General features: G+C 44.2%; 1 protein-coding gene across 1 annotated transcript in view; it reads right to left on the bottom strand.

The window, feature by feature from the left end:
* The window catches only part of RAB11FIP1 (RAB11 family interacting protein 1), a 334,061-nt gene that overhangs the window by 218,242 nt on the left and 88,835 nt on the right, over nucleotides 1-26,984 (bottom strand). The window contains exon 2 of the mRNA XM_044083048.1: nucleotides 9,852-10,303. Within this exon, the coding sequence (XP_043938983.1) occupies nucleotides 9,852-10,303 (452 nt within the window). The remainder of the gene's footprint in view (nucleotides 1-9,851; nucleotides 10,304-26,984) is intronic.

The following is a 26,984-nucleotide window of genomic DNA, read 5'->3' as shown; positions in this document are numbered from 1 at the left end:
GTGTGAGGAGAAGTCCAGGTAGCGGCCGCATAGATATCATCTATCGATAATTTGGAATGGAATGCTACAGAAGTAGCCATTGCCCTGGTAGAATGAGCCTAGACTGGGAATGGTAGCTCTTTGCCGGACTGTGAATAAATGAAGGAGATGCAATCTTTGATCCATTTAGCTATGGTGGTTTTAGCCACCGGTTGACCCAACCTATTTTCCGCAAAGGACACAAACAGCTGATCTGACTTTCGTGTCTGATTGGTCCTACTTAAATAAAAACGCAGTTGTCTGTGAACATCCAACTGATGGAAAATATATTCTGCACTACTGGAGAATTTGGGAAAAAACACAGGGAGCTCCAAGGATTGTTGAATACATAAGGGGGATGCTACCTTGGGCAAGAAAGAGAGATTTAACTTGAGAGACACCCTGTCTTTGTGAAAAATCAAATAAGGAGGATTAGTACAGAGAGCCTGAAGCTCTGAGACCCGCTTGGCAGAGGTTATTGCCACCAAAAAAGTGGTTTTCCAAGATAGAAATTTTATGTCACAAGTAGCTGCTGGTTCAAAGGGACGGGCAGTTAAAGAAGCTAGAACCATATTCAGATCCCAAGGGGGCACAGGATGGGCTATTGGGGGCCTAAGGAGCCACGCTCCTTTAAGGAAAAATTTGCAAAGCCTGTTTGCCATTAAGGAAAGCTCAAAGGAGACATGAAAGTTAGAGATAGCCGCCAGTTGGACTTTAATTGTGGAAACTGAAGAGCCCAAATAAAACAAAGAAGCCAGGAATTCTAAAACCTGAGGTACTGGGGCGGTAAGGGGATCGATACCTCGTTGCTTGGCCCAAAGAGCAAACCTCTTCCACTTGCTGGAATACAGTTTAATAGTGGAAGGTTTGTGAGAAGAGGACAAAATGTGGATGACGTCTGGAGAAAAAGCGTTACCTCTGACTAAGGATGGAAGTGGAGTAACCAAGCGGCCAACCTCAAGGACCTTGAAGGATGGGTGAGACTGTCCCAACTGATGAGTCAACAGATTGGGCACTAGGTCCGGAAACCATGGGCCCTCCACTGCATACCTCAGAAGGAAGGGTAACCAAACCTGACGAGGCCACTGTGGAGTGATCAAAATCATGTCACTCCCTAGATAAATCGCCTTCTGTATCACCTTCGGGAGAAGGGGAACCGGAGGGAAGGCGTAAAGTAGACCGGGGGGCCAACTGTGAGCTAGAGCGTCCCTGGGAATCTGCCCCTGAGAGGGAGTCAGAGTGAAGAAGTCCCTGCATTTCACATTGTAAGGACTGGCGAACAAGTCACAACAAGGGAGGCCCCACTTGGCAAAGATGTTTGCAGCCACCCTGTTGTTGAGGGACCACTCGTGGGGTAACAGGAGAGTTCTGCTCAGCCTGTCTGCAATCACATTGGATTTCCCCGGAATGTGCATTGCCACTAGGAAACGCTGGGTAGAAGTCGCCCAATGCCACACTCTCATGGCCTCTCGGCAAAGAGGGTAGGACCTGGTTCCGCCTTGCTTGTTTATGTACCAGACTACCGACATGTTGTCGGATAGGATCGCAATAATACCCCGTGGAAGAGCATGATGAAGTGCTTGTAACACCAGTAGCACCGCTCTCATTTCCAGGATATTGATATGTAACTGCGTTTCGTGAGCCTGCCACGTGCCTTGGACAGACCTGTCCAGATAATGACCCCCCACCCTGTCTGGGAGGCGTCCGTGGTCACCGTGGCGATGGGAGGCTGAAGGGCAAAGGGTTGCCCCTGGTCCAGGTTGGACCGAAGCAGCCACCAACGTAGGTCCCGACGGCAAATTTCGGTAATCTGGACCAAATGGTTCAGGGGAAGTTCCTGAAAGGACCATTGAACCGACAAGTAGCCATTGCAGCACCCGCATGTGCAGCCTGGCTAAGGGGACTAGTAGAATAGTCGAGGCCATCATGCCCAATAACTGCAGAATCAGTCTGGCCTGAACTCCTGATCTAGGTAACAAGGTTTGAACCTGAGATTGCAGGACCCGAATCCTTTCTACAGGCAAGAATGCCCGCATTCTTCTTGTGTCTAACTCTGCGCCTATAAATGTAATACGCTGAGACGGCTGCAGCACAGATTTTCCCCAAATGAACGTGATTCCTAGTGAATGACCCAAACTGACTGTGGTCATAAGCGCCCGAACTAATAGATGCTTGGAGGTGGCAGTAAGAAGCCAGTCGTCTAGATAGGGAAACACTTGGAATCCTAGACTTCAAGTGAGCTGTCACTACTGCCAGACACTTGGTGAACACCCTGGGGGCTGTGGTGAGACCAAAGGGCAGTGCTCGGAACTGGAAATGACTGGTTCCCAGGCGGAAGCGTAAATGACTTCTGGACTCTTGACTTATCAGAATGTGATAGTAAGCGTCCTTGAGATCTATGGAGCACATCCAGACATCCTTCTCCAATAACGGGAGAATGGACTGAAGGGTGACCATTCGGAATTTGGATTTTTTTACAAAGCGATTCAATGAGCTGAGGTCCAAAATGGGCCTGAAGTCCCCTGTCTTTTTTGGCACCAAAAATAGTCTTGAGTAAGTTCCTGATCCGATCTGGTCGGCGGGGACAGGCTGGATGACTCCTTTTCTTAGCAGCTTTGAAACCTCGACCGCTGTTTGATCCCGCTGACTGGGTGGCACATCCGGGATTTTCCTGATAGGAAGAGGGGGGATCTTGGTGAAAGGGATGAGATAGCCTCCGGTTATGGTTCAGAGCACCCACTGATCCTTGGTGATAGATTCCCAAGCCTGTGGGTGTTCTGCAAAACGACCCCCGACTGGCTCCGGAGATGCGCAGTCGGGCCACATCTTAGGGACGGGGAGCGTAGGATGGTCCACGAAAGGAATCGCGGTCTCCAGAGTTACGGGGGCCTCTGCCACCTCTGGGGCGGTGTCTTCCTGAATCCCCCCCCTGCCTCTAGAGGGGGGATCACTCGGTGGAGTACGGAAAGACCTTTGAGATTTCCTGAACCACATTTTCCCTCCTCTCTGGGCCTTGCGGTAAGGTCTAGCGGGAGCGGAAAAACGGGCCCCCATGGCAGTCAAGGTCTTGCCCTCCTGCTCGCACTGAGTCAGTGTGTCCTTCACCTTGGGTCCAAACAGGGAGGACCCATCAAAGGGGGCGTCGGTGAAGGAAGACTTAAAAGCCTCCGCAAAGGGACACAAGCGTAACCAGGCGTGTCTTCTAAGAGCCACACCTGTTCCCGCTGCTCTACTCGCCCCTTCGGCCGCATATGAGATGAGCCTCATGGAAGAGTTGACTATCGAAGATAGGGTAGTCATCTGGGTGCCAAGAGTTTGGGCTAACGCCTCAGGAAGATTACCCATAAGGGACTCGCCTAACTCTTTGAGTAGGTCCCTTTGGAGCCTGGTAAAATGACAAAGATAATTCAGCGACCGCAGGGTAAAAGACGCTGAAGAAAGGGTACGCTTCCCGTACCTATCCATGCTCCTGGAATCCTTATTAGGAGGGTGAATAGACGTTGAAGCCTCTGCCACGTCCTGCTGAGTGGCAGATGCCACCACCATCGCATCTACTGCAACTCCTTTAGACAAAAATTCCTTTTCAGGAGGGGCTGAGAGGAACTTGTTAGGCCTGGCGGGCACCGGTTCCACAGAGTCAGGGTGTTCCCACACCCTTCGAGAAACTAAATCTAGCAATTCATCGAAGGGTGGAGACACCCAGGAGGCAGAGGGCTGGGCCCCAAAAGCCTTGAGGAAAACTGACTCCTCTGCGGAAGGGGTTTTGGACTGCCAATCGCCTCTCTGTCTCAAGATCTCGAGGATATCTGAGAATGAGACGTCATCCGAGGACGATTTAGGGGACCCTTCCGCATCATCGAGGTCAGTATCTGATGTGATAGACTCATCCTGGGAGTCAACGTGCTTCCTCTTGCACAATTTTTTCCTTGGAGGTTCATTTGAAGCGGATTCAGAAGGACCCCTCAGAAGAAGGGAACCCCCCAAGGGGGTATCCTCAGGCCCTGGGGCCCCGCTGTCGTGGGAATGAAGCACACCAGAAACACCAGTTCCCAAGTCTAGGGACGGTGAGGTAGAGACTTGCTGAGCCGGCAAGGACATGGCCAGCGCACTTCTCATGGCCTCAAAAGCAGGACCTCCAGACTCTACGGAGGACACTGGCTGAGAGACCACGACGGTACTGGGAATCCCTGCAGCCGACGCTCCGTGGGGAAGACTAGGCACCAAAGTTACCAGTTCCAAAGTCCCGGTACCGAACCCTGACGCCGAGGACAGGGTAGGAATGATGGTCGGACCAGAGAGGCTCCGAGGGAGTCTCGGTTCCGACTGGACAACTCTGCTCCGCTCTACCATTACCGACTCCAATGGCTCCAAGGAGGTTGGAGGAGGAATCGGATGTGTCGAAGTGGGGACCGGCTCCGGAGCAGAGTGGGCTGGAGCCGAGACCATTTTTGCAAAAACCGGGGACTGGAAAAGCCTCTGGATAACTCTGTCCAAATCTGAGTCAGACAATCTGGAAGATTTAGAGGAAATAGATGGGGGCCGAGACGACTTCTCTCTCGGCTCCGATAGACCAGGGGACCGGCTCCGAAACGGCTCCAACACTATCGGCACTGGATCCGGAACCGTATGTGTAAGTATCGGCGCCGAAGGGGACTTCGGAGCCGAGGGGGAAGAGTCTGAGCTGCACACCTCCTACGGCAGCGAGACCAAAGGAGCAGACACAGATGATTCGCCTCTCGATCCCCCAACCTGCGGCTCCGACACCAATGGAGCCAAGGAAAGAGGTATCGAGGCAGACCCTTCCACCTGAGGCTCCGAAGCCATTGGAGCCGAGGAAGAAGAGGTCGACCTATGCTTCTTGGAAGTCGGTTCCGACGGACTGGTCGGAGCCGACGACCTTTTCTTCTTAGAAGCTGGAGAGAAAGGAGAAGCCAAAGCTTCCTCAAAAGAGGGCTTAATAAGGCCCTTAAGGATCAATTTATTTTTACGTTCTTGAAGGACCCTAGAGGAAAAAGCATGACAAACACTACATGTTTCCTGCAAATGTTTCGGTCCTAAACAATACACGCAAACAGCATGGCTATCAGTAATAGACATTTTGTAGTTGCACTTGGTGCACTTTTTAAACCCAGACTTCTGTTCTTTTGACATCCTGTCACACAACTACTTTTTACCACGAAAGTAACCTTAAAGTAGGGCACAAGCCCTTGACTCAACAACGGTACTGGCTCGAGATACACAACACAAAACGGGCAAGAGCCCTCTAACTAAAAACGGGCTTAGCCCGATAAAGTAAGACGTACAGTAGGGTGAAAAACAAACCTAAAAGTAGACAATTTTAACAAATTGACTCACAATAAGGGCAAAGGCCCTCTAACTTAAACGGGCCTTGCCTGGTAAGTAGAAAAAAATACCAATCACACTGAAAAGTTACACACACACACGTAAAGCTGTTAAAACAGCTGTTTGTTAAATTGGTGAAGAAACCCTAGGTCAAAAGACCAAAAAAGTAATAATAAACCACTTAGATCCAGCCAAGTCGAGACCACGTCTAGCTTGAAAAGCGGCAAACGAGATCTGGGGAAGCAGGCGTGGTGCATTCTGGGATAAGGGGTAGCCCAGCCAATTAGAGACTTCGTATATAGTGGCAGAGTTGGAGCCGATGGATCGGCTCCGAACCCATCAGTTATGAATGTAGGCGAGATAGGATCCCATTACATCTAGGATGACAACGGAAAAAAAAAAACATTACATGAAATGAGGCTAGGATGTATTCTACAGCTTACATCAATACAACTAAGTTTTAGGAGAATAAAATAGGGATTCTTCCATATGTGCAACCAAGAGAAAATCATTGAGATATTGGAAGAAATGGAACATCTGCAGCCAGAGCTGGGCAGCAACTACCAACATGCACACAATGAACACACAAGGAGTTGTGGTGAAACCAAAGAGCAGGGATTAGAACTAGTAATGACAGACTCTGAAACAAGAGGTGGAACCTTCCAAATTACTTCGCAATTGAGCACATTCAGACTTCCCCTCCTGTAGAAATGAAGACTGAACTGCACTGTGACCATCGTGAGACCCAGAATAAGCCTGAGGTTGTGTCTATTCTTTGGAACTAAAACAGCTTGCGTAGACTCTGGATCCCCTCAGGTTTAGTGGGACTTCTTGGGATGTTTTTTTTTTTTTCAGCAACTGAAAGACTTCTTGAGCTGCTGCCCTTTTTTTGTCAGGGTGGGATATATGGGAAGGGAAGAGAAATTTGTTTGGTGATAGAAATGAACCGCATGATACAGCAACTGGACATGATGTTCACAGACTTGTCCTTCCGTGATAGCTGACCAATCTTTTGTGAAAAGTGGTCCTGACAGCCTCCAGAGGGGAACAGTAGGACAACCTTTCAGGAACACTAGTAAAGTTTTCTGAAAAGGGATCCCTAAACCCAGAGGTTTTGTAGACAACCTCTTTATTGGCATCCGTTACAGGAACACCCTGCCTCAAGGAGTCTTGTATGAAGATGAGTGCAAGAATAGGTGTTGGGATGGTTTAAACTAGCGCCCTTTGCAACCCTTCTGGTTCCTGGAATGGTAACTTTGAGGGGTTTCAAAATGTACTTGCATGGCAGACCATGTTTCCTCTTCTTGTTCTCTCCATTAACATTTGTAAACATAGGACACTTTTAAATGTTGTCTACAAAATCACACAAGCATAAGCAGGCATGTTGGCACTCAGCAATGCCAGAACCTGCTGCAATATCTGCTGTGCTAAGCAGCAACCTTGAGCACAGATTTGTAAACAAAACACAGTAAATAGCTTAGCTTCCATCTGTTTTTTGGTTTCCAGTGTAGGGACCCCTTGAAGGAATCTAAAGCCTGTTCCACTAGATCCTTCACTTAGCCATGTGAGAAATGCAATTTAACACCCTCAGGGGAAAGGTTCCCAAGGTATAAGCCTGCTTTCCATAAATGTCCACTGTCAGACTCCCTTTTAGGAGGCAGTACAATGGAGTTCTCCTCTGATGGTGCCTTCTTAACAGATGCTGACAAATTTGCTTTTAAGGGGGGTCTCGCATGCAATATTCCATTCATAAACATAGCCGAATACCTACAAATAGCATCAGATGTTATAGCCTACCCCATCTCAATCTTGATTAACAGAACTATAACAGAGGCCACAATCCCTTCTCTTTGGAAAATATCATACGTCATCCCACTTCATAAGGGTGGCTCCTCCACGGAAACTTCAAACTATAGACCGATAGCAATACTGTCCCCAATAGCAAAAATAATGGAAAGGTGTGCTCACAAGCAACTCCTACACTATCTCACCCTAAACAATCTTTTGTCCAAAACTCAACACGGTTTTCGCCCCCATCATAGTACAACCACTGCCCTCCTTTCCTTTGTCGACTCAGTCAACAGCAACCGTAACAACAAACTAATTACTTCTGCTCTCTTTCTTGATTTGTCAAAAGCCTTTGATATGGTCAATCACCAACTGTTGCTCCACACCCTCGAAACCCTTCACCTCGATAACTCAGCCCTAAACTGGTTTAATGCTTACCTTTCTGGTAGACAACAAGCAGTTCAGTGGCAAAGCAAGTATCTCACTTGCTACCTAACAGCACTGGAGTTCCCCAAGGCTCTATAATTGGTCCCCTTCTTTTCTCCGTATTCATTAATGATCTCCATTCAGTCATCCCCAAAGCCACCTGCATTCAATATGCAGATGACTCTACACTGATCTGCTCTGATCTTTCTCTCCATAATCTCCAGGAAGTCACCCAACACTGCTTTACTGCAGTGGAAAAATGGTTCACCGAACGGAAACTTATCCTAAACCCAATAAAAACTAAGCTACTACTAATTTTCCCCACCTTAGCCACTTCTTTAGGGCAACACCCTCCACTTTCTAATAATATGACCTTCCACGTTCAGTCCACTAACGGCACCATCATTGAGCCTGTCACCAATACCAAACTACTAGGTGTCACTATTGACCACAAGCTCAAATTTGACATGCACATCAGTCAAACTATAAAGACAGTAAACAAGAAACTTGGTTCCATGTACAGAATTAAGAACTTTCTTACTCCCAATACCAAACTAACCATTGCACGCACTCACCTTCTCTCCACCCTATTGTATGCCTCTCCGGTACTTTCCTTCCTCAAAAAAAACGAGTTTAACAAACTCTGTTGCTTATAACCATATTGCCAAATTTGTAACAGGAGAACCTTACCGTACTCATCACTGCCTTAACCTAAGAAAACTTGACTGGTTAGAACTCCCCAATCTTCTCAAACTTAATCAACTTACTGAAGCATTTAAAATAATTAAGGAACCAGATAAAACCCCCTCACTGAACAAACTTTTGACCCCCTACTCTAATCTAAATAGCCTTCGTTCTTCAAATAGTGTCCTGGTACAAACAACGAAATCTAATAATTCGGGTGGTGATGCTCTTTATGCCAATTCCATTGGAAAGCTATGGAATTCCCTTCCAAATAACCTAAGACTAGATACCTCTCTCAGCCAATTCAAAATTAATCTCAAATTATTCTTTAACGCTCATTGGCTATGTCCTTGTACTAAACCGGACTAATCCTAAAGTCCCCTATCTCCCTCATGCCATTTCCTAATGGCCTCTCTCTCTTCTCATATTTCTCTAGATCCCTACAATTTGTATCTCCTCCTGTATATTGTTTTTAATGAATCCATATTTCTGTTAATTGCATATCATGGAATGGTCAATTTATTTGTATGTCTAATTTGTGTCTCTTACTAGTATGCTACTAAGAATTTATCTGTATGTAAGTCAATCTGTTTTTTTTTTTTTTTATAGTGGAGCTTTTCTCCCCGGGCCTCTGCCGAAAATGGATATGTATCCAGTTGGACTAGCCCGGTAAACAAATGTAAAATAAATAAAAATAAATAAAAATAAAATAAACTTGACCACAAGAAGAGATGAAAGAAGAGGATCCACTGCCATACAGGGTATGATGGCTGCAAGATTCACTTTGATAGAAGTATATGACAAACTTGTCTCCAAGTAGCTCACACAAATATTTCAAAAGCAGAGGGATCAGAACACTTGGGACCTCTGCTGCTGGGCACCACCTAGAAGAGCTCTTCCACTTGTGAATATAACATTTTCTATTTTCAGGTTTTCTTATTTCCTCAAATACTTTATGCACATCCACATGGATCAAGAGCCTAAAAGGTATCAAAACAGAATAATCTAGGTTATGTGCAATTGCATTATGATGGGGTTTCACCCCTGATGCTGTGTGAGCAGGTCCAGTCTGTGAGGAAACTTGCGGTAAGTGCCCTTTGCCAATTCCATTAAAAGGGAGAACCAACTCTGGCTAGATGAAAAGGGAGTCAGCATAATGATCTTGGTAATTCTAAATCTTTAGAAATACAGTGGGAATCATCAAAAATGACAAATGCATACAGGAACATTCCCAACCATTGGAATGATAAGAGTGTTCATCTTCCAAGCTGACCATACTCTACTGACACATTCCAACACTGGATGATGCAGGTCAGCAGAATGCACCATCTACCTTTCTAGGATGAAAGCTTGGCTACCATATGTAACTACTTATCATGTAGCATAGCCGCACTGCTTAACAGAACGTACGCTAACACAGAAAGTATTCTCCCAACACCTCAAACGTTGTAAGTCTGCCACTCCAGAACTAGACAGTGACTTTTCTTCAAACCCATCCCCATTCTCCAGTGAGCAATACAGTTTACAACAGGCACATTACTGAGATGTCCTAGACTCGCTTCTTAGCACAATTAAGTCAGTGGTCAACTTACTTTGCATGGCAGGAGATGATGGCTCCTCATTCAAACTTGATGAATTACTGCCAGTCTTAGATGAATTCTTTTCTGGAACAGATGACAGTGGTTGACTTGTTGGCAAAACTGACATGGACTGAGAAAGAGAATTCTTCTTTAGATTAGGTTTGGAAAACAAAGACTTAATCTTGGGTTTCTTTTTTTTATTTACTGTTTCTGTGTGCTCCTCATCACTGTCAGTCATTACTTGACCTGAACTTGGAACAATGGCAGAGGCAGTGTCTGGGAGGCCATCTTTGTGCTTCCCTTTTATTTTATCCTTTAGCTTCCCAAAGGGGGAACGGGACTTCTCCTTCATGGAGAGATCAAATAAACTTGCAGTCATGTTGTTCCTCTTGAACTGAATGTCTACTTCAACTTGACCCCTTTCTTTTTCCTTTTTACCAGGCTTGGACTTCAATTTGTACCATCTGTAAAACAAGAATAAAACAATCATTTTAATGTTATATGTAGAAAATATCATGTTTCAGTTACAAGAGATGCTTCAAAATCTAGACGCAGGCTTCATAAAAGGATATATAAGGATGTAGTCAAATACAACCAAACTAGACATCAGCACATCATTAAATCTCTTGGAAATAGTACCAGACAACAACCCTACATCCCCCACAGGAACATGTTGACATTCATTAGACTTCATAAATAACCAAAACAAAACCTGTCAAAGCCAAGAACAAAGTTGTTATGTACTTACAAAAATGTTCCATGTGAGTTGTTCATCTTGCCTTCATTCTTACTGATGGGTTCGGAGCTGATCTCACGGCTCCATGTCGGCCTACTACAAAGCTACAGGTTTTCAAATAGCTCAAGACCAAGTCCCTATCCCATGATGCACCTAGAGTTACCTCAGATCTTGTTTGCTGCGTATAATACCATAAGTCACTCTATAACTCCATAACAATACCACAAGTTATTCTATAACTCCATAAGAGAAAGTATAGAAGGGTTGAGTGACCAGGAAGGATCTAGCATCTCTGTCTTCTGAAAACCTAGGAGAGGGTGGGTAGGGACGCAAGAAAGAAGGCAAGACTAACAACTCGCATAGAACGTTATGGTAAGCACATAACTTCTTTAGGTGAAGTTGTTCTATCTCGACGTTCATTCTTACTGATGGGTAGCGTCCCAAACACCATCTATCTCGGGTGGCTCACGGGAGTATATTTTTCAGGACAGTGGATCTAAAAGTAGGCCCTGTCAACTATGTAATGAGTGATAAAGGTATGAGGTCTTGACCAAGTGGCTGCTGCACAAATGTTATCAATGCGAAGTCTAGCAGAAAAAGCAGATGTAAAAACTGCTCTAGTTGAGTGAGCTTTCATTTTATGTTGCAAAGGCATATTGTCAACTGAATAAACAAATGTGATACAATCAGATAACCATTTGGACAGAGTTGTTTTAGCCACTGGCATACCATTCCTGAAGTCTGAGAAGGAAAACAAAAAGCTGTTCCGATTTCCTAAAATCTTTTGTTCTGTCCAAGTAGAATCTGAGCGGTCTGAACATCAAGTTTATGCAGCATGTATTCTAGATTGTTGGAGTGATTGGGGAAGAAAACTGGCAAATCAATAATTTGGTTAAGATTAGTTTCAGTGCAAACCTTAGGCAAAAAGGAGAGTTTTGTTCGAAGTGAGACTGTCAGCATGGAAAATGGTGGTGGTGTCCAGTTCTTCTCCCAAAAAACGGTATGTTGTGATGGCAACAAGGCAGACTTTTGAGTTTACTGTAATGCCCAGCTGGCTGCAGAGTGGAGTCCCTGGCTTGAATGAGTTGATGCCTGGTGGTGGCGGTGGGGAGCCAATCGTCGAGGTACGGAAACACCTGGAATCCTAAACGTCTCAAGTGAGGCATGACCACTGCCATACATTTGGTGAACACACTGGGGGCTGTAGTGAGACCAAAGGGCAGGGCTCGAAACTGGTAATGATTGGCTCCCAGCCGGAAGCGCAGATGATCCCTGGATGGTCTGGCCATTTTTGTGTGGCAGTACGAATCCTGGAGATCTATAGAGTACATCCAATTGTCTTTCCCTAAAAAGGGAAGTATCGACTGAAGTGTGATCATCCAAAACTTCTCTTTCTAGACAAATCTGTTTAGTCTGTTGCGGTCCAATATAGGTCTCCAGTCCCCTGCCTTTATTGGAACTAAAAAGAACCTTAAGTTAGTTCCGGATCCTGTCTGGTCTGCTGGGACTGGTTGGAGGACTCTTTCTTAGCAACGTTTGGATCTCTACTGTTGCTTGTTCACTGTAACTGAGTGGAACGTCCGGGATTTTTCTTGTCGGTGGAGGCGTTGTGGCGAATGGAAAGAAGTATCCTGTTGTCATTTGTTATTTTGAGCCAGGTGTCTGGGTACAAAGATAAGCAACCCCCGACTGGTTTTGTGGACCCCCTCTGCCACGAGAGTGGCATCTTCCATTATTGCTCCCTCCTATGCCCCTGGAGGGGGGTTCATCAAGTGTGTCCTGAAAGGCTCCTTGGGCTTTTAGGAACCACATTTTCCCTCCCCTTTGACCCTTGGGGTAGGGTCTGGTAGGGGTGGAAAAACGGACTCCGACGGCAGACAGAGTCTTTCCCTCTTGCTCACACCTGGTCAAAGTTTCCTTAACTTTGGGCCCAAAAAGGGACGAGCCATCAAAAGGGGTATTCACAAAGGATGACTTGAAGAGCTCTGCAAAGGAACACAAGCACATCCAGGAGTGTCTCCTTAGAGCAACTCCTGTACCCGCTGCCCTGCACATTCCATCAGCTGCATATGAAATGAGGCGCACGGAAGAGTTAACAACAGAGTTGAGAGTAGAAAGCTGGGAGGTAACTTTGTCTGTAGCTCCTGCAGCTACTGTACCCTGAAGAGCATCTCCTAGCACTTTAAGGGGATCTTTTTGTAGTCTTGTGAAACAGGTTAAGTAGTTAAGCGGAGTGCAAAAGTTGCTGAACTAAACATGCGCTTCCCATATCGATCCATGACCCTGGAGTCTCTGTAAGGAGGATGGATAGAAGTGGAAGTTTCTAACACTTCCTTTTTGGTGGCTGCCGCCACCACCACCATGGCATCAACTGGCACACCTTTGGTCAAAAAGGATTTATCTTGGGGAGCAGATATGAACTTATTAAGCCTCCTAGGGATAGGCTCCATGGTGTCCGGAGACTCCCACACCCTTCGTGAGACTAGCTGCATAAGCTCATCGAAGGGTGGAGACACCTAAGAGGTGGAGGGCTGAGACCCGAAAGCCTTCAACAGAAAGTACAGTTTTGTACCTACCATAAATGTAGATGTCCGATAGGCATGCATCTGCAGTCCTTACAAATGGGTTGTCCTGTCGTCAGGCAGCCCTTCGGTCGGCCGGATTCCAAAGTCTGGGTCTGGCCTCGGCTGGTGTCGCACTTCACCCGACGTCATAGCTGCAGTTCTTCGGGTATAAAGGCATCAGCAGACGCCATTTTCCTCAGTGTTTCTTGCCCCAGATGCCAGGTGCCCTCTAGGAATGCTAAATTTGGATAATGCAAATGGTTCCAAATAGTAGAGAGCAAACAAAAAATAAGCATGTATGTACATATATACAAACAAATACACCATAATAGATTCCCCCAGCTAGCTACAAGATGGGCAAATACCCTAGGAGTACCACAGAGGGGAAGGAGGGTGGGTAATCCTGACTGCAGATGCATGCCTATCGGACATCTACATTTATGGTAGGTACAAAACTGTACTATGTCCTTCAAGGATGCATCTGCAGTCCTTACAAATGGGTAGAATACCATAGCCAAACTGGGGGAGGAGGAGAAATAAGATTATGGTGTAGTTAAGATCCCGTGCAAAACAGCAGTGGCAAAACCTGCTCGGGATCTGGAGTATAAAGGTAAATTATAATGCTTGGCAAATGTATGCACGGAGCTCCAAGTAGCAGCCTCTAAAATGTCTTTGGTAGTCACTCCTCGTAGAAAAGCTGTGGTAGTGGCTGTTGCCCTTGTAGAGCGAGGTCTGATGTTTTCTGGAGTTTTCTTCCCATGGTAGGAGTAACAAAATCTAATGCAATTTCCTATCCACTTAGAGATTGTCTGTTTTGAAATTGCTTTTCCTTCCATTCCTGTTGCATATGCTACCAGTAGCTTGTCAGTTTTTCTATTGCCCTTGGTTCTGTCCAGGCAGTAGCGTAGTTGTCTATGTACATCCAAGGTATGCAACAGTCTTTCTCCCCTGTTCTGTGGGTTGGGGAAGAATGTAGGTATATGGATAGCTTGATTTAAAGATACCCTGGAGACTTACCTTTGGCATAAAAGTAGGATTTGTTCTCATGGACACTATCTTGATGGAAGATCAGGAAGGGCTGTACTGCCATTAATGCCTGTAGCTCAGATACCCTTCTTGCTGAAGTGATTGCAAGCAGGAAAGCAGTTTTCCATGATAAGTATTGTAAGTCTGCTGTTGCTGCTGGTTCGAAAGGAGGGAGTGTCAACTTTTCTAGCACAAAGTTAAAGTCCCATGCTGGCAATGGTGGTTTCCTAGGTGGTTTTACATTTTTAATTCCTCTCAGAAACTGCCTGAGCAGAGGATGTGAGAAGACTGGAGGATCCAAGTTGTATTCTGCTGAAATAGCTGATGCATGAATCTTAATGGAAGAATAGGACAGGCCGTTGTGGAAGAGCTCTGCCAAGTATTCCAGGATGTTGGCTATGTTTACCAGTGACACATTTTCTCTCTTTGCAGTACTCCAAATGTGATATATTTTCCATTTTGCTGAATATTTTTTTCTTATTGAGGGTCTGCGAGCCTCCAAGATAATGTCTTTAACCCTTTGGGATAAATTTGGGTTATTTGGTCTTATGCAATGTTCCAGGCAGACAGCTGCAGTGTTTTCAGGTTTGGATGCAGGGTGTTGTAGTTGTTCTGTGTTAACAGTAAGGGAACTAGAGGTAGAGTCCATATTTGTTCCCGAGACATGCTCCTCAGTAATGGGTACCAATGTTGCCTTGGCCAGTCTGGAGCCATCAGGATGATCCTTGGACAGTCCTCTTTGATTTTCAATAGTACCTTGTGCATCAAAGGAAGTGGTGGGAATGCATATGCTGTCAGGTTTTTCCAACTGAAAGATAGGGAGTCCACTTTCCAAGCAAGTGGGTGGTACGTCCTTGTGCAGAATTTCTTCAGTTGGTGATTGCGTGGGGATGCAAATAAGTCTATTTCTGGTAGTCCCCACTTTCTTGTAATGGTTTTGAAGATGTCCGGATGCAGCATCCATTCGTGGGCATCCGTGGTAGTCCTGCTTAGTATGTCTGCTAGAATGTTTTCTTTTCCTGGCACAAAAATTGCTTGTAACTGAATGTTGAAGCTCAGGGCCACATTCCAGAGGTCCATTGCCATCCGGCATAGAGGGTACGAATGTGTGCCTCCCTGTTTGTTGATGTACCACATAACTGTGGTGCTGTCTGTCCTTATCAACAGATGACCTTGTCGGAGAAATGGTCTGAATGTCTGAATTGCCAGTTTTACTGCCAGCATTTCCTTTTGATTTATGTGTAGGTGCAGCTGGTCTTGAGTCCATAAGCCTTGTATGCACTTGTCCAGCATGTGCGCCCCCCAACCGAGGTCTGAGGCGTCCGTTGTGATGGTCTGGCTTGGTTGAGTGCTGTGGAAGGGCAGTCCTTTGTTTGATTGACAGGCCTGAGTCCACCATTGGAATTCTTGTTTCAGGCATGGGATTATTGGAATTTGGGTTTCTAGGCTGTGCTTGTGCTGAGACCATAAATTCCTTAGGTACCACTGTAACTTTCTCATATGCAGTCTGGCATGTGGAACCAATATTATGCAGGATGCCATGAAACCCAAGGCTTGCAGGACTTTTCTTGCTGTTAGCTGGTTCTGCTTTGTTAATGCCAAGAAGTAGAGAGGGAGTTGCTCCTGTTTTTCTACTGTTAGGAATGCCATTTGTTTTGATGTGTCCAGCTCTGCACCCAAAAAGGTTATCCTTTGGGATGGTATCAGCCTTGACTTTTTTATATTGACTGTGTATCCCAGGGCTTGCAGTAGATAAATGACCCTTTTCAAGTCTTCTGTTAGCTTGTTTTTTGTTGTCCGCTTGTAACAGGCAGTCGTCCAGTAAGGGTAGATTTGGATTCCCTGAAGCCTGTAATGAGCAATTACTGATGCCAGGCATTTCGTGAACACTCTGGGCACAGTAGATAAGCCAAAGGGCAATGCTGAGAATTGATAATGCTCTGATCCTGAAAGAAATCTGAGGTATCTTCTGCAATTTGGTCGTATGGGGACGTGCAGGTATGCCTCCTTGAGATCTAGAGTTACCAGCCAAGACTCCTTGCCCAACATGGGAAGAAGCTGCTGTAGGGTCAGCATTTTGAATTTTGGAACAATGAGGAATGTGTTTAAAGCGGACAGGTCGAGAAAAGGTCTCCATTTGTTTTCTTTTCTTGGTACCAGGAAGAGCCTGGAGTAAAATCCCTGTCCTTGCTCCATAGATGGTACCTTTTCTACAGCTCTCATCCTTAGTAAGTGAGTTATTTGTTTTAGAGCTTCTGCCTTTTGATTTGGAGGTAGGTTTGGCATTCCTCTCTTCCTTGGTAGAGTATGGAAGTGAAACCTGTAACCTTGGTCTATTGTCTGCAAAATCCACTTGTCTCCTGTGATGTAATGCCAGTTTACTGAAAATAAGGCTAGCTTCCCGCCTAAGGGTGCTTCTAGTTGTTCCCTGGTAGGCGGTGCCAAAGCCAAGTCACTGTGATTGTCCTGTAGTAGTGGTGGTGGCTGTATCTGTGGCTGTACCTCGCTGGTTGTTAGCCTGCCACTGGCATCCCCTGTAGGCACCTCTGGATTGACCTCTGCCTCTTGAGCGCCTATTCCTGCCTCTCTGAGCTCTGGAGGTGTCTGGAAAGGACCAATTCTTGGAGGGCCAATTCCTGCTAAATCTTGGAGGTTGGACCTGTAAGAAATCTTTCACTGTCTGGACAGATTTTGCCTTCTCTTCCATCTTCTTCAGCACCTGTTGTGCAGGAGAGCCAAACAAATTGATCTTGTCCATGGGAGCATCTAGTAGCTTTGATTTGACATGGTCTGGTAAGGCCTGCTCTTTTAACCATGCAGGTCTTCTGATCACTGCGCCAGTCATGGCTGATCTAAAGGAAGCCTCCAGTGCATCATAGCCGCATTTTAAGGAATGATTACTGACCTGCTGAATGTTATGTACCATTTCCTGAACAGATTTTTTGTCTAAGGATTCATCCGAGGACAGCTTTTTAGTTAACTGGTCTAACATAAATTCTTGACACTGGATCATGTGGAATTGACAGTTCAAGGCCCTAGCTGAAAGAGTAGCAGAAGTGTAAACGTTTTTACCCCATCTCTCTAAGGACCTGGATTCCCTTTCAGAGGGGAGGGGGTTTTGGCAGAGGTAGCTGCTACAGCCTTAGGTCCCTGGGAGATAGTTTCGGGGTCTGCAAAAGGAGCCTTATACAAATGATAATGTGTGTCCGGGACCCTGTAGTACCTATCGGGCTTAGCAGGGGCCGGAGGTAGTGAATCAGGAGCAGTACAAGCATCATTAAATGCATCATCCACAACAGAAAGAACTGGAGGGATGGCTAAAGGCCTATGCTGTGGTAAATGCAGAAAGGTTCTAAGCCTTTTTCTAGAGTCTGAAAAATCCTGGCCCTGCCACTGAAATTGTTCCCTCATAGCATGCAAGGTTTCCCCAAAGGAAAATTCCTCAGGCGGAGAGGCAGAAGGAATGGACTCTTCAGCATCAGAGTCTTCATAAGGGGAGAAAGGGCCCTCTGGAGGGTTTGTATTATCTGAATCATCAGAGGAGTCATCTGTAGAAACTGGCTCAGGGGGCTCTGCTCTAGGCCTCTTCTCTGGAGGTGGGTGAGAGGCCCTGTCTGGGTGAGGTTGGGATCCCCGGATCAAAGAAATGAGATCCTCTGCTAGACTAAGCATTTGTGAACTAGAGCTAGGCCTGTGAGAGGGGGTCTTAGCAGGCACAGATTTAGTAGATTTAGCTGCTTTAGCCCTGGCAAAGGCCTTAATCGACATGGTTGCAGGTGGCCTAGCAGCTCCACGTGCAGGGGTTGAAATATCCAAGGGGAAAGTATCAGATAATTCCTGGGAACCTGCAAGAGCAGGTGGGATCTCAGAAGCCGATTCCACCAGGTTGGATGAGGCCTCGGTAGGAGGTAAGTTTTCGGCTGAAGGAAGAACCGCGAGCTCTGTTTCAGCCGAAACAGAGACACTCGCGGTTGGCTTAACCGCGGTTTCGGCCGAAACCGCGGACCGCGAGTGTCGGTCCTTTTCCTTGCGCTTTTTAGATATTTGCGTAGTCGGAGGATCCGACGGCATAATGTAAGCAAAATCAGAGCCGAAAAACTCCTCAGCAAATTCCGACCGACGTCTAAGCGTTGGTCGGTTAAAAGAAGCACAGGCTAGACAAGCTGCTACGTCATGGTCTGGGCCTAAACAAGGTAAGCAGTAAGAGTGGAAATCCTTATAAGGTATTTGTTTCCCACAAGTTAAACAGTTATTCACTTTTTTCTGACATCGGCTGAGGCAAGAAAGAGTCCCCAACGGGGTACTTAGCTTTTTAGAAGTCTTCGGTAGTAGTAGAAGTATTCGGTAGTAGTAATCTCTGGTTCTGACCGACCGGCACTTGCGAACAGCTTCTGCTTCGGGTGCCACGCGGCAAGAAAGACTGAGGAAAATGGCGTCGGCTGATGCCTTTATACCCGAAGAACTGCAGCTATGACGTCGGGTGAAGTTCGACACCAGCAGAGGCCAGACCCAGACTTTGGAATCCGGCCGACCGAAGGGCTGCCTGACGACAGGACAACCCATTTGTAAGGACTGCAGATGCATCCTTGAAGGACATCGGACTAGTTCTCAGTAGGGTTTGTGGACTGCCAGTCACCCCTCTGCCTAAGGATTTCAAGCATCTCTGCAAAGGAGATCTTCAGAGGGGGACCATGGGGACCCTTCTGATTCATCCAAGTCAGTATCAGATGTTAGAGACTCCTGAGGATAGTCTAGAAGTTTCCTCTTACAAACTCTCTTCCTGGGAACCACATCAGTGGGAGCATCTGGTGAGATCTCGCAAGAGCATGGGCCACCCAATGGGGCTTCCTGAGGCCCTGGGTCTCTGCACTTTGCCAGGATCTGTGAAGCAGAAGTAGACAAGTGCTTTAGGGGATGAAGAAGCCGGACTTGAGGTTGAGGATGTCTAAGGAGACATAACTCTCCTCACGGCTTCGAAGGCACTCCTGCTCCGATGCGAAGGGACCGACAGATCCGATGAAACTGTCGATACCCCCGGCACATCGGGCTTTGAGCCCAAGGTAGGAGCAGAGCTCATTCGAGCCAAAGCCCCAAGAGGCAGAGTCGGAACAGACAAGTCAGTTTGACTATCCTCCCCGGACCCGACCAGAGAGTGTCTGCTCCTAGAGTCCTCGATCAGCACCAAGGACGTCAGAGTGAATGGAGCCAAAGACACTGGAGCAGGTGTCCGCTTCGAAGGCTCCACAATCAACAAGTCCAACTCCTCCGGCTCCAAAGGACAAGTATGGCTCGGAGGAAGAAGAGTTGTAGCTGGCATAAGGGTCTTCGGTTCCAAAGCCGCCTGGGTCGGACAAAGGCCGGTGCCTGTAAAAGCTTTTGCACCACACGATCTACATCCAAATTGGAAAGGCCAACAGAAGGCCAAGATGAATGGATCGATGATGGTACCGACTGAAGTAATGGAGATTTTGGAATTTCAGATACCGGTTCCAAAACCGGGACCTGCTCCGAAAAGATAAGACAGTTGGCTTCTGAACTGTGGAGCCGATGTCAGATGTTTTGATTTTTTTTGATTCCATGGAATTCTTGGAAGACTTTTGAGGACTTACTAGATCCATCCTGGTCACTCAAAGCCTCCTGGAAAGAAGGTTTTCAATAAACCCCTATCAACAAGTTTCCTCTTTCTCTCTTGGAGAACCCAAGAAGAAAAGGAATGGCATGTGGAGCAGCTGTCTTGTAAGTATAATGCTCCTAAACAATAGACACAGTTGACATGACTCAGCGAAAGACATTTTTTGGCCACATTTGGGGCACTTTTTAAATCCTGACTTAGGATGTTTATTTTGGTCAGCCATAACTTACCAAACACAGTATCAAACAAACTACTGTCCAAAAAGCCCTTAAAAAAAGGCTAAAGTCGCACACACAAATATTTATCCAAATACAGGTGTATATATAAAGATTTGTGACAGAAAACACTATCTCAAAGCACACAATATTAAAACACACACAAGTATTTATATTAAGCAGACTACAGAAATAAAGATAGCTGCTAATTCACAAAAAACTAACCTTGTCTAAATTCTAACCTGTAACAAAAGGTCACTACCTAAACACAATAATAAATGCCATCTATTTCTGAGAGAAAAAGTGACAGAAAGTCACTGTTTAAACAAATTTGTACTGAGAAATGTAAATAGGCCTAAGAAAAAACAAGGCCAAACTTTAAGCTAAGAAAAAAAGGCACACGGGGGAAAAGGAAACTAGAGAGAGCTGTATGAGCTTAACTATCCATCTAATTTTTAGCAAAAATATCAACACTATTTTAAATATAGAGAAAAGTAAGGTTTTTACTGGCCTGAGCTAGCAAGAACCTCCGATCTATTGCAGCGGCAAACTAGATCTGAGGTAACTCTAGGTGTATCGTGGGATAGGGACTTGGCCTCGAGCTATTTGAAAACCTCAAGCTTTATGGTAGGCCGACTCGGAGCAGAGGGATCGGCTCCGAACCCATCAGTAAGAATGAACTGCGAGATAGAACAACTTCACATACAAGAATTCTGCATTGGTTCTGCTGCTGTGAAATGCATTCTTAACAAATCGGGCACAGCTAGAAAAAAATGCTGACTTGGTCTCTTACCTTACATGCCAACTTAACAAGGTGAGTACACTAAATGGTAGCAAGCTTAAAACAGAAGATCACAACAGAATGTATTAATAATAAAACTACAAATCACATGATCGAGAACTGCTGAACAAAGATGAATCTGAAAAACAAGAACCACACACACACACACACACACACACACACACACACACACACACACACACAAAATAAATACACAACTGCAATAAAGCAGTTTTAATCCTAATACAATAGAAAGTCACATTTCCTTATATGTCTTTTCTTTTTGTTCATATATTACATGTTGGGCATTTTAAATGCATTTTTAAGCAACAGTGTTATTTTGCATCCATCTAGATGGCAAAAATCGTATCACTATATCATTACATGCTTGTCCTGCAACAAACAAGTTTTCTGTATTTTGAAACATCAGAAATTAGAAAGCAAGTAAAAGTTATACATTTTGGTAAAATTCAGTTACTGGGCTGGTATCTCCACTGCTTGGATACCAGCAAAGATGAAATCTGGAGAAAGCAATCGAAAATCAACAAGAAAAGGAAAAGTTGGGGAGAACCTTTCAGGTGTTCACCAAAAAGCATTTAAGTTTCAACTTTAGTGCAGAAGATGGCGTCTAGTAAATTAGAAGAAAAAATAAATCAAATGGCACTTAAGTGTTTAAAATACCCAATCCTCCGGTATCTCACTTAAAGTCAAACAGAAGTGTAGAGGAAAAAAGAAGCTTTACGTAGCTATTTAAACGATCTAATAAAACTGCAACAATCAGAATGACTTGACAAAGTATGGCTGAACATGAAACTTCTTAAAAAAGCTGCTTCAAAAGTTGTACAGTTAGAAGATACAACATGCAGACAAAACTAGGGCTTTATTGCTATACAATTTGAAACTGCAAGGCATAAACAACATTGATTTAAGAAAAATAAATGAGCAATTTGACAGGAGCTCCAAAGCAGGAACTGTTAACAGACCGGGCACACCATGCATGTGCTCTGAATATGAACCTCAGAAAGCAACAGAGACCCAAGTTAGTAAAGATACTATCACACCACCAGAAACAGATGCTTCTGACAAAAGGGGGGGGGTCAAGTATTAATAGACACTAGAGTATTTGTAGAAAATGGTTTGCTGTACACCATGCAGAAGAGAAAACATGCCTTTGCAATAAGGGAATGTCAAGAGGCTGTTTTTTTGAAAGTCAAGCTGTTATGTCCAACTATCTTCAAAATATTTGACCTTGAAGGATGAAAGGCATTTTTGGATACAAGACAGGCTACAATGTGGATATAAAGCTTAGGCAACAAACAGTGAGCCATCCAGCAGAAAGGCACTCTGCTTCTCCATCATCAGAGACAGTAAAAGTGAAATTGCTCTCACTGTTTCAAAGAGAATGCTTGTGTGACCAAAAAAAAAAAAAAAGTAAGTACAATAGCTAGAGATTCAAGAGACTTGCGCTGGACTTTCAGGAAGAGGACTGGCAAGAAAGTGAAATTATTAAATCAGACAAACTGTATAATAGCAATCACACTCATACAGTTTAGACATGTGAGTAGTGGTTCTCCAAAGTGTCCAAAAAAAGCTAGAAATTTGTTGATAGTGTTCAACTACTGGGAGACCTGCAAAGCATCAACCTCACTGTCATGATTGATTAGGACACTGAATGGGCCAAAATAACTGTAAAAACAGTTTTTATTAATATTTGAATAAAGGTTTCCTGATGCAAACACCATGTTATATTGTAAAGTACTTAAAGTTCAGCATAATATACAGTCAGAAGTATTTTAAAAGTGAGGTGGAAGAGGTTATCAAAGGCTGCTGTATAACATTAGCAATATTAAAAATAAGCACATTTTCTAGGTTTTACTATATTCAGGCTTTGCCATAACAAGGCAAGGCAGACAAGAAATTAATATGATGTTGTGATCCTAAGCTGATGGAGAGGGTGAATGAAAAAGTATATTGAATGCATACAGAAGCATTATTCCAGTGGTACACAATAGTTTACATGTAGCCAGTGCACTTTTGCTGCTCATTTAGAATGTTAAGAGCTGCTTCCTCTCAAGACAACAAGAAAATACTGAAGATTTCTTCACTCTGACTGTTGCTTTTCCTTCTCTGGCCTGTCCAATCAGCGGTCAGAGTAAAAGTGTGAAAGGGAGACAGAGCTCTGTGTAGATGGCTGTTTTACTGTGTACTGTGCAATACACAACCCATTTAGCCAAAATGCTACTGCAGCAGTGAGAATGATGAGCAAAAGATAGCTATTATGCGAGTAGGAGCACAGGCTCTAACACGCACATTAGCACTTCCTTTCTGGAGAGTCTATATTTACTGCGAGTTAAACAGGGAATTTTCTTTTTGAAAATGTATTTAGTGTTGTTTCGTGAGTGTTTTTGTTAAACTAAAAACCCTGGGAAAATGTGCCATGGGTTCAAACAAAGATGACAAGAAGCAACTACGCACAAGACTAACCTGCCAATCATTAATATGCGCATGTAAGCTGCAAGATGGAAGCGCATATCCAAAAAAATTGCTGTATGCAACTCAGAACAACAAGCTTTTTTTTTTTTTTTATCAGAATAGCTACTTTGCTAATATTATTATGGAATGCAAACAACACTACAAGCATAAAAAAAGGCAAATAGAGTACTGAACTACACTGAAATGTATAGAGAACAAACTGCATTGTCACCAGAAATAAATGCAAGCAGAAAGGAGCATGTGACTGACAAAAAAGGATTTCAAGGAGACATTTGCAGCATATTAGGGACAAAGGAAAATGGCAATAATACTGATAGAGAGAATGCTCCAATTATGATTGGGGGGGGGGGGGCAATAAATGGTAACTCTGGAATGGAGGAAGATTATGCTGACATTTACTGAGTAATATTCTACCTAATATCACCTACTACTATGGAGCATGGAGGAATTTTTTAGAGGAAGAAAACATGGCAGAACTAGAGGAAAATATGAAAAAGCAGTAGCAGGAATTAAGGAATGGACAGTGTTGCATTAGAAGGGGAATCTCAAAGTACAAACCTAACACAAAGAAGTCTCAAGTTCTATACTGAGCAACATATAAACAAAAGGGATTGTGTCTAGATCTAGAGAGGTCACTGCCTCCTTTTGCTTAGCCCTCATTAGGCCAGCCATGAGTATAATGTCTCTTTCAGTATACCTCTGTCAAGATGCATGCAGCAACTGGAATGCCCACAGAGTATTGTTCGGGCCTTGTATCCTGTTAAGAAGTCCTAGATGGACCAGCTCAAAGCCCTTTAACTATGCTCTGTATTCTACAGACTGCTAACAGATGACCAATGTCTGTTACATAAGGCATCCTCTGATGCAATACGGATGAACCTACTGCACATCTGCAAGTGAAATGGCATCAAATATTTGTTCTAAGATCAAAACCACTTCTGCAACATCAACATCAGAATGGTTTGGATGGAGAAGCATATCTTGCCAAAGCAAGAACATACTCCCCATCCATGTAAAACAAAGTTCATCCCTAACCATACCAAGAGTCCAACTTGGATCTATGGATGAGTATCAGAAAATGTATTCCAGGACTGCCCCCTGTTCTAATCAAAGGAAACAACTATGACATGCGTTATCCCATGCATGGGTCCCCCAGTTATAGATGGTATAATCCTGGTTATTCTAACTAGGTTAATATATAATTGACCAAGGGATAGGTACAGCCAAACACCAAACAGGATAGGTCAACTGGACGGTACAGTGGTAGTGTTGTCGCCTCACAGCAAGACGTTCTCCAGTTCGATTCTCAATTCTCAGCTGGAGTGCTTTCTGTGCAGAGTCTTCCTGCGTTCATGTGGGTTTCCTCCCACATTACAAACACATGCGTCTGGAGCATTTCTCCCCAGGCCTCCGCTGAAAATTGGCTGCGTTCCAAGTCGGACTTTCCTAGTTAACAAATGTTAAATAATGGGAAAATTAGATAGGCTTAAAATGGCCTGCAAGGGCAGCTAGCCTTATGCTCATCTATGACTCGACAAGAGGAGTAGCTGCAGAGTGCTAAAGGCAATAAAGGAGTATTTGGAAAATATGCAGGAGTTTAAAAATGTTGCTACTCAAGAATATAAAAACTTTCAGCACAACTTGGGAAACAAGGAAAAAAGAACTGTAGCCCAATTTAAAAAGCCTGGAGAAATTAAAATAACCTGAGATCCTATAGATGTATTAGATATACTTCAAAAATGTTATGAAAATGTATATAAAGGAGAAAAATGTGGAAACCACGCATAGGGATAGATGGAAATATTTATAGAAGGTTTAGTTATGCCATGGTTATAGACGCTCAACAATTAACAGCCAAGAATCACAACAATCAACAAGGAAGTCTCCAAGAACAGATAGTATTCCTAAAGAAATTTGGAATTTAGGAAGGAAGAAAGTGACAAAGATCTGGAAGGCTAGGTTTAACTATACTTTAAAAAGGGAGGGGCGAGTACCAGCATCTTAGAAGAAAGAGGTTTATATCATTTTAGTGAACGTTTTCTTCATTGAACAACAAATTGTTAAACCCTACCAAAAGTCCCTATTTAGCGAAATACCTAAACATCAAATAAGATTTTATTGAAGTGTTTAGTTGGCCAACTTAAAAAAACGTTGAGTGATTGATATGCTGTCTGGCCGTGATCTACCCATTACCTCAATGTATTGCAATCTCAGAGCTGGTATACTTAATTTGCGGGGGAAGGGGGAGTGCAGGGGGGGCAGAGCCCCCTGCAAAGAAATGTTTTTTCTTGTATAGAAAGTATATGTAGTGTATAAATTATTGTGCAGTTTTCAAGTTAAAAGTAAATAAATTTACATTAAATTAAGTTTTTTTTTAGGTTATGCACATTTTACAATGTATGTATTTCACTGTTTAGCAAGTTACATCACAAGTTATGTTTTTCTAAGGTTGGCCAGCTAAAGAGAGTTTGATAAGATGTTAGTCGATATTTAGGAGTTTCGCTAAATAGGGATTTTGATGGATAGTTTACGACGATTAGGTGCTCAAGGAAGAAAATGTTCAATAAAGTGATACAGACCCTAGAAGAAAGATGACGTGAAAATTGCCCAAACAGGGCATACCCTTAAACTCTGGAGTCATATAGACCCATGTCAATTTTTAAAACAAGACTGAAAATGTGAAAATGTGACAATGACCGAAAGTGTGTTGAGACCTTGGGACACAGGTGGACAGTAGTCTCTCCTTTGATAATCACATCGCTACAGTAGTCAGGAAATCCTTCTACATGGCACACCTTATCACAAAAGGTTTCTCATCCAGGAAAAGAGAGGTCATTGCTCCCCTCTACTCATCACTCATTAGACCCATTATAGAGTACAACGTCACTTTTGGTATGTACCTCACAAGACATCTACAACTGGAAAGGCCCCAGAAATACCTCACAAAGTGAATTACCAGCCTCCAACAGATGCCCTATTTAGACCATCTCAAAAAACTCCAGCTTTACTCCGTCGCACATCGCCTACTCAGAGATGATCTCTACCTAACATACAAAGCTACGTCAAACCCAGAGCTGTTGGACATGCTCCACTTAAAGAAATCCCAATCCCTCTGAGCTACACGCTCTAGGGACCTAAAACTTGTCACCACAATAAACAGAACATGTTGGAGGGATAGAGTCCTGTCCTAGAGACTTCCCATACTCTGGAACAAACTACCTATCAAATATAACTCCTCATCAGCACTCTTCAAGAACAATCTCGATGATTGGATGAAGATGGGAAATTCACCCCAAGGATCACTTCTGTGGTTTTGCTAGACAGGGGCACAGGAAAATAATTTTCCTGGGTGGCAAAAGCCAGGGTACACTTTGGCTAGGCTTATATAGGCCTTAGGGCCAATAGCCTAGTACCTACCTATGAAAAGTATTTACATCTGTACTATGCAACAGAATGACTACAATATCACCACAACTGACTGATAAGCAGTTTTGTGGAGAGGAGATGAACATCTGACATTAATAGAACAAATGATCCAAAGGGACATGTGATTTAAGACAGCACTTCAACTGCCAGTCTTGATTAAAAAGTTTTCAGAGTCAGTTGGGACTTTATGAGTAAGGCAATGGTAGCATTTGCATGTCCTGATAGAAAAATAAGGTTAATAAGGAGGATATATGAAGGACTGGAGGCAAACA

The sequence above is a fragment of the Protopterus annectens genome, chromosome 9.part0, assembly GCF_019279795.1.
Source record: "Protopterus annectens isolate FY-2018-M chromosome 9.part0, PAN1.0, whole genome shotgun sequence".
Classification (NCBI taxonomy): Eukaryota; Metazoa; Chordata; order Ceratodontiformes; family Protopteridae; genus Protopterus; species Protopterus annectens.
This window is presented reverse-complemented; position numbering and strand designations above follow the sequence as displayed.